Genomic DNA, 14,056 nt, shown 5'->3' on the forward strand with positions numbered 1-14,056 from the left:
GTACACTAGGGGGGCTATGCCCCCATGGCGCCTATGGTGCCCCCCCCCCCGTTCCAGACTGGTAGGCCGGTTCTCCTTGAATTCTGATGACTCGAAAGGGGGTTCCCCCCCCCAGTGCCTAACACCCTGAGTTCCCGACTGGTAGGCCGGTTCTCCTTGAATTCTGATGACTCAAATTTTGAAGACTCGACACTCAGGGTAGCCCTGAGTTTCAAAACGTTTCAAAAAACGTGACATAAAATGGCTTATCATTTTATATATATAGGGTGTATATATATATATATATATATATATATTTTAGTAAAAGGAGTTTGCCATCAAGAAATATGCAATTTTTTCAGTAGTATGTTTTTTTGTTTTTTTTTAACTAGATATCTCATACTTTTAGAATTTTATAATTGCAAAGCAGTTAATTACATCAAAAATTTTAGTTGCCAGGTTCACCTGCTGACAATACAGAAGCAGCAAAACGAGAACAGTGTTGTGCTATGCTGAAGAGGATAAAAGAAATAAGAGCAAAGCGAAAAGCAGAAAAGGTATGATTTATGAATCTTTTTAAAAAATTGTATTTCTAAATAGAATTGCAGTCAACTTGTCGACTTGGAGAACTAAAGAAATAGTATACTACAGCAAATTTCCTTTAGAATAGCAGTGATTATAACACATACACACTACAAATACAGTAATGAATAAATTAATCCAAACACTCACATTTTAAAGAAAAATTTTAATTTCACAAGAAAATAAGTACAAAAATTAAACTCCAATTTTACCTAATAATTTATATGTGCTGCTCTTTCCCATTAAGTTTATTAATTCATTTAGGCATGGACTCTACTAACATAGAACACATTTTTCTTATTTCTGCATCTCCAAACCATATTTTTGTAATGTATTGTATTAAGTTATCACAATTTTATTTTTCAGCTCTCTTTTTCACTATGGCCCACAAATTTTTAATTGGATTAATTGTCAGGAGAGTTACCTGGCCACTGAAGCAATTCATCATCATCATCAAATTCCTGACATGTACCCTCAAGGGGTGTACAGGATATGATAGTACTACGTGAAAAATTTACATCATTACTAACTTCCTATTTACAATTTTCCTCCAAATCAGTCTGTTACTTGTCAAGACTCCAACATTATCAGATCTTATATTTCTATCGTCTAAGGCACTGAAGCAATTCATCATCATCATCAAATTCCTGACATGTACCCTCAAGGGGTGAACAAGATATGATAGTACTACATGAAAAATTTACATCATTACTAACTTCCTATCTACAATTTTCCTACAAATCAGTCTGTTACTTGTCAAGACTCCAACATTATCAGATCTTATATTTCTATTGTCTAAGGCACTTTGTACCGTATCAATCCACCTATATGTTGGTCTTCCTCTGGGTCGTTTTCCTGCCAACCTGGCAGAGAACACTTGTTTTGCTAATCTTTCCTCGCCCATTCTGTTTAAGTGACCATACCACGTGAGATTAGCTCTGCTAATGCATTCCTGGATGCTGACAATGTCAAGTTCTTTCCTAATATCCTCATTTTTAATATGATATTGCCATTGATGCCATCTGTTCATGTCTATAATCTTTCTCAGGACTCTCATATCTGCAGTTTCTAGTCTTTGGTCAAGTGTTTTACTTCTGACCCAGCTCTCAGATCCATAAGTTAAAACTGGTTTGAACACTGTCTTGTATACAGCTAATTTAGTGTTCCGACTAATTTCTCTCTTATTCCATATGAATTTATTCAATTGACTTCCCACCATACCAGCTCTGCTGATTCTGTTGTCTATTTCTATATTTAATTTACCATCTTCAGCAAAAATCGTGCCTAAGTAGCTGAAATGTTTTACTTGTTCCACAGGTTCCCTATTCACAACACAGTTGACATTTTCATTGTCTTTGTCTTTTTAATGCTGATCTTCTTACCATATCTATTACAACAGTTATTCAATTTAGTCAGGGAATCTTGCAAACTTGTAGTGGATTTATTTAGCAGTATAACATCGTCCGCATAAAGTAAAGAGCTGACATTAACATCTCCAATTCTGATATCATGTTTAATACCACTTTGCTTCATAATGTGATCCATATAGATAATGAATAACAGAGTAGATAATGTCTCACACCAGATTTAACATTGAACCATCTTCCTGTACTTCGTTCAATTCTAACTGCTAACTTACAACCCAAATAAAGACTAAGCATTGCTTGATATAATGCCCCATTGACACCATATAATTGTAGCGTACTGAATAGCTTCTCTCTTGGCACCTTGTCATATGCCTTTTCCAGATCGACAAAACTTAAATACAGATCTTTGTTATATTCCCATGCTTTCTCAACTGTTTGTCGTAAAGTGAAGGTCTGATCCAGATAGCTTCTATTTGGCCTGAATCCAGCTTTTTCTTCCACAATTCTTCTCAAACGTTTCTCAGGTATACTTGCATGGATCTTGCCAGGAACACTCAGTAGGGAAATACCTCTGTAATCTCACATTCAGTTTTATTTCCCTTTTTATATATGGGTACTATTAGAGGTTTACTCTAATCATCGGGAATTCGTCCCTCTGTCCAGGCTTTCTGAACTATGCAGTGCAGCCACTGTAAGACTTTTATACCACCATACTGCAGCATTTCTGGTCGAATATCATCTACTCCTGCCGCCTTTCTACATTTCAAGCCTTTGATGGCTTTTTCTACTTCAAGTATGGATACGTATTCCTGACTGTTGAGTGTTTTTTACCACTGTACTCTCACTGCTTGTTTCGTTTAGCAATTTTTCGAAGTCATTACTCCATACTTCAGGGATATCTTTTTCTCCTGTTTCCATGTCACCTTTATCATCTCTAACTCCTTTTATAGCACTCTTTCCTCCATTTCTAAGCTTCTTCAACAACCTCCAGAATATTTTGTCACGTTCCTGATATTTATTTTCTATGTTCTTGCCAAAGTCCTCCCATGACTTTTGTTTAGCTAGTTTTACACAGTGTTTAGCTTTCTTACATTTGTCTCTGTATTCTCTAAGAGCAAAAGCTGACTTATTTACCAGGAACTTTTGATATGCTTTCTTCTTTTCCTTCACTGCCTCTTTAACTTCTTGTGTCCACCATAGAGTTCTGATTTTTCTATCCTTGCAGACAACCTCACCACATGCCTCTCTGGCTGAATTAATCAGGGTTTCCTTCAAGGCTTACCACTGAATCTCCAAGGTTTGGTTCCTGTTCTCAAACTCTTTCATTTTTTCTTCAATAATCTTTGTGTATTTTAGTCTGCAGTTCACATCTGAGAGCTTCTCAACTTTTATTCACTTTAAAACTTTCTTACATGTTCTTCTTTTCAGTATGAAATTCAATTTTATCTTGCTCAAGACTAAATAGTGATCACTTCCAATTTCAAATCCTCTGTACACTCTGGTGTCCTGCACCAGGGAGAAAACTTCATTATCAACAGTCAATGAGACTTTTCTTATTCCTTGCCTCTTCTCTCCATGCGAATTTGTGCACATTTTTATGTTGGAACATGGCGTTAGTAATAACCAGTCCATGTCCTGAGCAGAAATCCAACAGGTATTTGCCATTATTATTAGCTTTGCTCTTTTCTCCAAATTTTCCCAATATATTTTTGTATGTCTGACAATCATTTCCTACTCTGCTATTCAGATCCCCAACAAGGACCAACTTTTCCTTTTTCATTGTGTCAGTTGCTTTTTCTAAAGCATCATAAAATTCCTCCACTTCTACCTTAGTAGAACCTTCTGTGGGACCATAGGCACAAATAAGTCTCATTGTCTAGTTCCCCATTCTCATATTTGCCCACATCCCTCTACTTGAGACTGCCTGCCATTCTAGAAGATTAGCCTCATATTTTGTGTTGAATACCATGGCTACCCCTTTTCCTTGATTGTCATTGCCTGAATATAACATTTAGTATTTATTGCTCAGAAACATCTCACCAGTTTTTGTCTTTTTTGTTTCAGTCACCCCTATTATGTCAATCTGGTACTTATCTAATTCCTCAGCTAGCTCCATTTCTTTGCCATTCAGGCTTATTATGTTGATAGTACCGATCTTTAACTCTGGTGATGTTGAGTTGGGGTGTGCTTTCAGATTTGTTCCAGTAGCTGACTTTTCGATGTTCGCCTTGGTTCCCTGGTGAAAACAGCGGGGGCCTTGTTTAACTGGGCAGCGCTACAGCCAGCATGAAATTTTGTCATGTTGTACCATCATTTGAAGCAATTGGATGTTGTGATTTTTGATGAACTCTCACTTTTTTTGAAATGTGCATAGAGCAAGATCCTCTTGGAAGATGAGTTCTTTGTCTTTCTGATAAAGAACTCATCTGCAATATTTTTATATATTGATCACTTTTCATTATATCCTCAACAGGCACAAGTGATCCTGGACCTTTGTGTGTAAAACAATCCCAGAACATCTTTTTAGCTGGGTGTTTACAAGCTTGTTGAAGATAGGCAGAGGTCTTCTCAGCTGCTGATTGTGAACATAGGTACTTGCTGTCCTTGGACAAAGAAATGTCTCTCATCTGAGAATATGACTTCCTTCCACTTCTCAACAGTCCAATCTTTGAACACTTTTGCCCACTGGAGCCTCTTTTTCTGAATAACCTTCATCAACAGTTTCTTTTTTTTGTCTGTGAGCAATCTTCCCTGCTTCCAACAATCTTCAACAAACTGTCATGTCAGACATTAATCCCACTAGCTGCCAAGTCTCTATTTAAGTCTATAATAGACAATCTTGGATTCATTTGGTTTTACTAACTAGTAAACGATCTTGAGTAAGTGTAGTTTTCCTTTATCGTCCATATTTTCCTTTTCTGTCAGGAGAAAAGGTATCTGTCTCCCTGAACCTCTTTAAAATTGCATTAACAGTACCAAAACCAACACAACACTGTTTGGCAGTTTGTCTTTGAGTCATGGATGTGTGTGTTCAGAAAGAGTACACATTTTTGAATACTTTCTTGGAGATGTTTCCATTCAGTGCAAATTATTATTAATTTGCAATAATTTGCACTGATTTACAATAATTCAATATATGCTTAACTGCAACCTGACTAAATGCTTCTGTATGTATACAAATTTTAAAATTTAATTTGGTATATATTTGTTAATACATTGTAAGATGATCAGTCATGGTTAACTGATTAGATAAATTAGAGCATTTTGTCATTGCTTTCATTTGTCTAAATTATTCATTGAGAATGACAGGTTCTCCATGAATAACCATGAAAAATGCGGGATTCTTGATATGCTTGAGTGATTAAGAGGATTATGAATGAAAATGTCAGTTATTTTTGAGTCATCTTAGGATTATAGTCATGGTGAATGCCATTTTTTCTGCAGATTAAAATTTTAATACTTTGCAGAGAAGACCAATAAATTAGGTAAACTATTCGAGTAGTGTTGCAATGGAGCAAATTGCATGCCAAGTTTTCATTAATAAAAAAAAAAAAAAAGCTTAGAGTGTAACTCATTAATGGTTTACATAAAACTATCTTTGGCAAATTATTCTCTGGTTCTCAGTCACATGGCAAAACAAAAAAAATTAACTTACTAATAATATCGATATCATGAAATTGGCATATATCTTCTCTTGTTTTAAATCTCATTATTAGGAATCGTTATCCATATACCATTTTATAACAATAACTAAACAGCTGTAAGAATTGATAGCATGCTATCAGATTAGTTCTGTCTACAAAAAGGAGTAAGGCAAGGTTGTATTCTATCTCCTAGATTCTTCAGTTTCTCTGTGTGAGGAGATCATTAGTAAATCTCTGGAAGATTGGAACAGAGACATCTTGATGAGCAGCTCAAAAATCAACAACTTAAAATATGCTGATGACATAGTACTAATAACAGAAAATAGAAATGACATGATTGAACTTCTTGCAGGAAAGAATGGCATAGCTTGACATATGGACTCAATTAACATCAATAAAACAAAGCCAATGATCCTTGATTGGAATTACAATGCAAACTTCAGAACAGTTCACTAAAATAGAAAAAGTTGATCAATCCATCTAGCTGGGTTCATTGCTCTGATTGGAATCACATGGAGGAAGTAAGAAGATGAATTGTAATCTAAAGATCGACAGTGACTCAGCTCACAAGGATCGGACTGGTCAGGTCTTTGGTTCTTTATGGCTGAGTCTTGGATACTAAACAAAGTAATTAAGAAGAAGATCAATGCTTTTGAAATGTGGGACTGTAGAAGGATGCTTTGAGTTCTTTGGACAGAAAGGAACCAACCTGAGCATCGGAGACCGATTGAATCTTGAAATGAGTCTCTGCAACTTGGTGGAGAGAGAGGAATCCTCAATTATTTCAAATATCAGAAAAAGTGAGGAAGTAACGTTATGTCTGTACACAAATGTGAGGAGCATTAGAAACAAAGTGGTTGAGTTTATTGTTTTGGTGAATACATTGTGGCCTAAAATTGTTGACATTAGTGAAACCTAGCTCTCAGACTAATGTAGTAACTGGAATTGAGTATAAAGGGCATAGTATTTTTAGGAATGACAGAAGAGATAGGGAGGAGTACTGCTAATGATATCAGATGAGTTGAGTCCAGTTTGAATAATGGTAACAGTGCCCCCTGTGGTAGTGAGTTTGAAGTTATCTGATGTGAAGTGAAGCTTAACGGGGTGAAATATATGGTGTGTGTGGGGGGATTGCTATAGACCTGGCAGTTCATTTGTTGTGGGATGAAGAAATGCATCACCAAATTACTCTCATGGGTACTAAACAAGTACAAGGAGTGGACTGAAAAGTTCTGATAACACCTAGAACAAAAATTATATTAAAGCAACTGATACAACCACAAGAAAGAACATATCTTAAAACCCTTTAATCCCCTGTGTTTCATCAAATTGTAATAATTTGTACTTTATCTTTTAGGATATATAAGAAGAGTTGCTCTAATATCATTTTTGCCCTAGGTGTTAATCTGAACTTTTCATCCCCCCCTCTCCCATCATAATTGTTATGAGTAACTTAAATTATCTGAGTATTGACTGAATAGCAGAGAATACTTACGATGAGAATAAAATTATTGAGCTGTTGTGAGACAACTTTTACAAGCAGCATGTGAAAGAAGCTACTCAAGGACAGGGAGTATTAGATTTGGTCCTAGTGTCAGAATATGTCTCAGCTAAGGATATGACTGTTTTGTTACATGTTGGTAACAGTGATCATGTCATACTAAACTCGGAAATAGCCAAATATATGGATGTTACAATTAGGACTGGTGACATGCTGAACTACAAATCTGGAAATTATAAAAAACAGGAGAATACCATCTATAGTTCTATGGTATCAGTTACTAGATGGGAAGGATATCTCCAGTGCATTAGAAGCTATGAAAAAATGCTTAAATGATGTGGTATCTGAATGTGTTCCTCGAGTTTGAAGAACAGATAGGATGGGAGTGAAATAGTTGTGCAGTCTTATTAAGTAAGAGATCCATAATAAGAAGATGATGTTGAAGGATTATCATGAGAATAAGAGTGAGAGGAGTTACAAAAGATTTAAAGCACAGTCCAGAAAAGTTATTAGTGTTGTACAGAAAGCTAAGTTGGAGTATGAAATGAAATTGGCCATTCAGGCTGAAGACAACCCAAAAGAATTTTATTGTTATGCTTATAAGTAAAAGAAAGAATGAATGCTGAAAAATAACTTTACTGAATGCAAATGGTACTCTTGTATCAGAAGCAAATGCAATAGTCCAAGTAATGAGGACTCACTTGGAAATAGCCTGGTATATGTAACATAGTGCAACCACTACATTGGATGAAGAGATAGAGGTGCTTGAGCAGGAGGTTCTAGATCTGTTGCATTACCTGGATAAGAATTCGGCAATAGGGACAGATGAGATATGAGCACATATGCTAAAGGAATGTTTAGCCGAACTGGCTAGGTCCTTAATGTGGCTATATAATTTGAGTCTTAGCTCAGGAAAGTTCCCATAGGAATGTATGATAATCTCATTGGACAAGGGCGCCGCAAAGACTGATGTTTCTATCTATTGACTTAACATTCATAACTAATTTTATCGGTATTACATCACCAAACAAACTAAATTATTAAAAAAAAAAAAAAAGTTTATTAACTGGTTTATATTCCGTTGAATTTCATACCAGCATCTTCAGAGCACAAAACGACATGTAACAGTTTATGTACTTAACAGTATCTCTGGAGTGATTGTGAAGATTTAGAGAAGTTAGTAACATCCTACATACAGAAATGGGTGATGTCTGAATAATTTGCTCATATTTTATAATAATGTTACAGCTGAGTTGGATAAGGGGAATGGACACACTATGATATTGTTGAACTTTGCTGAGGCATTTGATGGGATTGGAATGTAAACTATTGGCTTGGATAAGTGGTTTCCAAAAGTAGAATGGGAGGTGGGTGGCATGAATCTGCCAGATTTAAAGTGACAAGTGGTGTGCCCCCGGTATTAGGCCTTGGACACTATTGTGTAATCTGTATATCAGTGATATAGGAAAGGGCCTGACAGAAAATCCTCAATTGTTTGCTGATGATGCAAAGATAGGTAGGGCAATCAGAGATGCTACTGATGTATAGTGTAATTTGAATAAGCTGGAAGTGTGAGCAAACAATAATGGCTGTCAATTCACTTTTCGTAAGTGTAAAGTTATGCTTTTTGGTGTGATGAGATATCTACTGGCATATTATATTGGCAGGATTACACTTGCAGTAGCTGATGTGGCTAAAATATCTTAGAGTTATGGTAGAAAGGAATTTGAAGTTCAGGGGTCATATAGCAAAAAATTGCAAATAAAGTGTAGAGGATAATTGTGATATTGATATTAACATTGACATGTAAAGATATGGAAGTCATTTTGCCTCTTTACAAAGCCTTGATATGACCATACTTACTGCTTTTTGCAGATATGGTGTCCTGAGTTCCAAAGGGATAAAAAATAATAAAAACTGTGGAAAGAGTACAAAGAAGAATTACAAAGGCAATATCAGGATTATGGAATGTAGATTACTAGGAGATAGATTGAGAATATGTGCGCTACAGACTAATAGACATGAGAAAGAGGGTGATATCATAGAGATGTATAAATGTTTAAGAGAGTGTTATAGAATATCGATTGATAAAATTTCATTATATGAAAAGGGGGAAGAGGACAAGGGGTGGTATCCATGGAAGTTAAGTTTGCATGTGGTTAAGAAATGGGTCAGAGCTAGATTTTTTTTCATAGAACCATCAGATTGTGAAGCAGTTTGCCTGTTGAGTACATCTGGTGTTAATGAGTTTAAGAGAAGGTATGACAGCTGGTGCAGGTGATGTATGGCCTCCCTCAATGAGGTCTTGACTCTCTAGAGCAGTGCTTTCCAAACTTCTGGATGTCAGGGCCCCCTTTGCAAAAATTAAAATATTTCACGGCCCCCCCCTCGGAACAAAATCGTAATAGAGAGATATATTATTATAATATTTATTGTATTTATATTCAATACAAAACATACACAGCAAATATTGCAAAAATCAAATGCATATATTACATTTTTTGCCTCTTACCGTTTGGTTCTGAAGACGATGCGGGCTGTTCTGGTAAAATATGAAATACTGTCCTTTTTTTCAGTCTGTTTCTGCTTCTTCTGATTGTTTGCGGGAATTTTTTTTTATTTTTTTATCAGCCACTTATCCATCTCAGGGTTAAATTTTTTAACGTAGAATAGATCAAATAATATCACCACTTACCGATACTGGCACACCACAGACTGATAACATGAAATTAGTGAATATTACCTGAATAAGGGAATTCCCGGACCAGGAACATTTTTCTCTTTTGTGAATTTTCTCTCCCTTTACGGTAATTAAGCCTAACGCGAAACAGATAGCAAAGGCAGGTTATTAAAACGTGCATATGATTGGTGCGGTATTAACAAAAGATCGCGCAACTGAAAGATAAAAGCATAGCTGAAAATTGAGTTGAAATGCTAACTCTCTTCGACCGAATTCCATATGTGAAACTGCCATAACATTCATTATATATATATATATATATATATATATATGTGTGTGTGTGTGTGTGTGTATATATTACTTAGTTTTAACACTTAAGAATTTTAACACATTCGGTTGAATTTTATTGCTGCTTGCGAAATCGAACTCACACACATCTAATGAATAATAATAGTTTTTAGTTAGATACTCTGTTTGCCCATGCAACATATGGTTTTGTTTCAGTCTATATAGCATAGTTTCTGTATGAGGGGACATGTGATTCATTAATTGGTGTGTTTTTATCCAATTGTCTCTAATTGCACTATTTGTTGAGAAATATTACTATTATTATTATTACTATTATTATGGGCAACTCCAGGGAGTCATTGGACTCATCGAGGGAGGCCCCAAATCATATTCATCACAACTATTTGACATTCATACAGTATCTATCATACCTCGCCTTAAACTCATTCACTGTCACAGCATCCACCACAGACTCAGGGAGCGCATTCCACTCATTCACTACTCTAAAAGTAAAGAACCCAGCTCTAACACCTTTACTAACCACACTTTTGCCCAGTTTCAATGGATGTCCCCTAGTCCTCCCACAACCAGCCCTGTTCTCAAAAATATCTTCTGAATTAATTTTATAGAAACCCTTCAGTAATTTGAATGTCTCAATCATATCTCCCCTCCTCCGCCTATCAACCATTTTTGCAACCCACAAATCCTCAACCTGTTCTCATACGGTTCATTCCACAGACCTGCTATCATCTTGGTCACTCGCCTCTGGATCCTCTCCACCTCCTCCCCATCAAGAAGAAACCTAGGTGACCAAATCTGAGCACAGTAGTCTAGATGGGGTCTTATCAAGGCTCGATACAGAGGAACAATAACCTGCTTGTCTCTGCTTCTCAACGTATTCAGCAACCAAGTGATTTGATGAGCTGTTTTGGTCACTTTTGCAATGTGTCCCTTAAATTTCAATTCCTTATCTACCAACACTCCTAAATCTCGTGCCTCATCAATTTCCTGGAGCACGGTTCCACCAATGCAGTAAACTGCCGCCAATCTTTTCACCCCAAAATGCATAACCTTACATTTTGCCACATTAAACTGACATCCATTCTCCTTAGCCCAGACCTCCAATCTATCCAAATCATCCTGCAAAATTTTGACGTCATCTGCATTCACTATTGCCCTACCCAACTTTGCATCATCCGCAAACAAATGAACTGTTCCTCTCAGATCATTTCCTATATCATTTATGAACAAATTAAACAGCAGTGGTCCAAGAACAGATCCTTGTGGCACACCACTAGTCACAGGCCGTCTTGTGGACTCTACTCCCGAGTAAACCACTCTCTGATATCTCTCCGTCAACCACCCTCCTATCCATCTCACCAACCCTATGTCCATTCCCATATGCTGCAATTTACTGATTAGAATTCCATGTGGAATCCTGTCAAAGGCCTTGGCAAGGTCCAGTAGAATCACCGTAAACCCATTACCCTTATCCAGTTCAGCCGTCACTGTGTTATAATATGTGAGCAAGTTCTGAGGCATGACCTACCCTTCACAAAACCATGCTGTCCCCGATACAGTATCCCATTTTCTTCTATCCAATCTTGTATTTTCCTCTTGACTATTTTCTCTAAGACCTTGACAATGATTCCTGATATGCTAATCGGTCGGTAATTTACAACAGCAGTCTTGGAACCACCTTTATGCAGTGGAACTATTTTCCCCTCTTTCCACCCGCTCGGGACTAACCCAGACCCGAGACTCAAATTAAACAAAATGGTCAAGGGTACTGACAATTCTTGAGCTGCTTCTCGTACAACACGATCTGGTATACCATCCAATCCCACAGATGTATTGACATTGAGGTTATGCAATAGACTACTCACCTCCACTTCATTAACCACAATTCCCATATAATCTACTGGTTTATTCGTTTCTGCAATGTCACCACCTGGATGATATACTTTTGCAAAGTGCTCACTCAGTAACTCAAGTATCTCAACTGATTCAGTTACCTCCCTACCATCGGCATTCTTTAAAATCAATCTACCATGTACATTTTTCCTTTTACTTGCTACACATCTAAAAAACTGTTTAGGATTCTCTTTAGCCTGCATGGCCAATGTTCTTTCGTAATCCTTTTTTGCTTTTCTTACCACTCGTCACCCTTCTGGCCTGCGCTTTATACCGTTCATGTGCCTGCCGGTCACCCTTCTCCTTAAATTCCCTCCATAGTTGTTTCTTTTTTTGCAACTCAAGCTTAATGGTGTTATTCATCCATTTAACCCCTACTTGATTTATTATTCGGACTCTAGGTATACAGTCAGCCATTGCTTCATGCAAGCACTTCTTAACTACCTCCCATGCACTATCAACTTCTAGTCCTTGCAGTTGTACATGCCATGGCACTGAACCAATCAAACTCCTAAGCTTGTCATACTTTCCAGCCCAATAATTCCACATGTACCCTGTCTTAATTGAAAATTCTACACCTTTAGCCACCTCCCAAGTTAAGACCCTATGATCACTCTCACCGATTGGTGGCAATGTGGTCATATTTGTTACAGCCAAATCCTCAGATGTAATTACTAGGTCAAGCACAAGCACTCTCTGACCCCTAGTATTTTCCATTACATAATGTCGCAGATAGTTATCCCTTAATAACCGCATAAAATCCAGTTCCTTCCTCCCGTGTGTCCTCTCCTCACTCCAATCAATGCGACCATAGTTGAAATCTCCCATAATAATCACCCTCCTTCCACCCATTTCTTCTATTTGCTTGTGCATACTGTCACCACCATCTTTTCCATCACCTGGTCTATAGCAGCACCCAATTGTATATTTAGTTCTGCTAGCCACAATCTCACACCAAATGGCCTCAAATGTGCTCTTTTCTCTATCCTGCAATTCAACTTCTATATCCTTGGCTGGAGCTCATCAGCTATCATCAACAATACTCCTCCCCCCATTTTATTCTCACTGTCATTCCTGAACACACTATACCCATCACATTCAATCCCACTAGTTATATCATCTACAGTCAGCCATGTTTCACTAATACCTATAACCTGTGGTCTGGAAGTGCCAACCATGGCCAAAAACTCTTCCTTCTTGTTCCTAATACTCCTAGTATTAGTGTACATGAATTTAAGACCCCCATTAGCCCCATCCCTACCTTGATGCCTTATATTAACTATCCTTATACTTATATAACTTATATATTACACAGACTCCTCATACGTTATTCACTGGCATAATAAAAGTACTTGTTTTTATTGCCTCTGTAGTATAGTGTTCTGTTTAGGGAGGGCGTGTTGTTTACCACTGCAAGCGAGTTACTATCTCCCCACATGAACTTGTTTAAGCTTTTTTTCATGTGTGAAGTATATGCGAAACTCTTATTGGTAACAGAAAACTAGCTCGGATGACAGTGATAATATAAAATGAGTTTTGATATGTATATAAAGTCAGTATCAACAGTCTCTGATTACGAACGCATGATGAAAGAGACAGGAAGATTTGGAGCTTCCCTGGAGAGCATTCAAAGTAAATACAATTAATCACTGCTTTGAAATGAAACATATGAATAAGCAATATTTACTAATATTCATTAAGCGTCAAAATACGTAGGAAGCAAAGTTTGTGAACCAACACCAGTGTGTGAATTTTTCCATGAAATATAAAAAATAACAAAAAAGAAATAATAAAAGTTAAAGGCGTTTCTTTTAAAATAAAAAAAAAATCTACTTAGTCTTAAAACATTTTAAATTTGTTTTCATTATTTCACGGCCCCCCTCAACAAAACCTACAGCCCCCAAGGGGGCCGCGGCCCATAGTTTGGCAAGCGCCGCTCTAGAGATTAATAATAATAATTTCGGACACATCTCAAGAAGAGAGGGAGAGAACATTGAAAAACCCTGCTGTGGGATATGGCTAGATTAAATCCCTGCTCTAATTGAACTAAGGTTGGATGCTGCATTGAGATTGACAGAAGACAGAAACATGTGGAGACAGT

The 14,056-nt window shown here is 36.9% G+C and overlaps 1 protein-coding gene across 3 annotated transcripts in view; it reads left to right on the top strand.

The window, feature by feature from the left end:
• The window catches only part of Arp5 (Actin-related protein 5), a 172,185-nt gene that overhangs the window by 81,434 nt on the left and 76,695 nt on the right, over window positions 1–14,056 (top strand). For all 3 annotated transcript variants that reach the window (XM_090404574.1, XM_090404575.1, XM_090404576.1), the window contains exon 9: window positions 432–536. In XM_090404574.1, coding sequence (XP_090260700.1) covers window positions 432–536 — 105 coding nt within the window. The remainder of the gene's footprint in view (window positions 1–431; window positions 537–14,056) is intronic.

The sequence above is a fragment of the Typopeltis vanoorti genome, chromosome 15 (assembly GCF_054136105.1).
Source record: "Typopeltis vanoorti isolate ZY-2024b chromosome 15, IOZ_Tvanoo_1.0, whole genome shotgun sequence".
In the NCBI taxonomy this organism is placed as follows: Eukaryota; Metazoa; Arthropoda; class Arachnida; order Uropygi; family Thelyphonidae; genus Typopeltis; species Typopeltis vanoorti.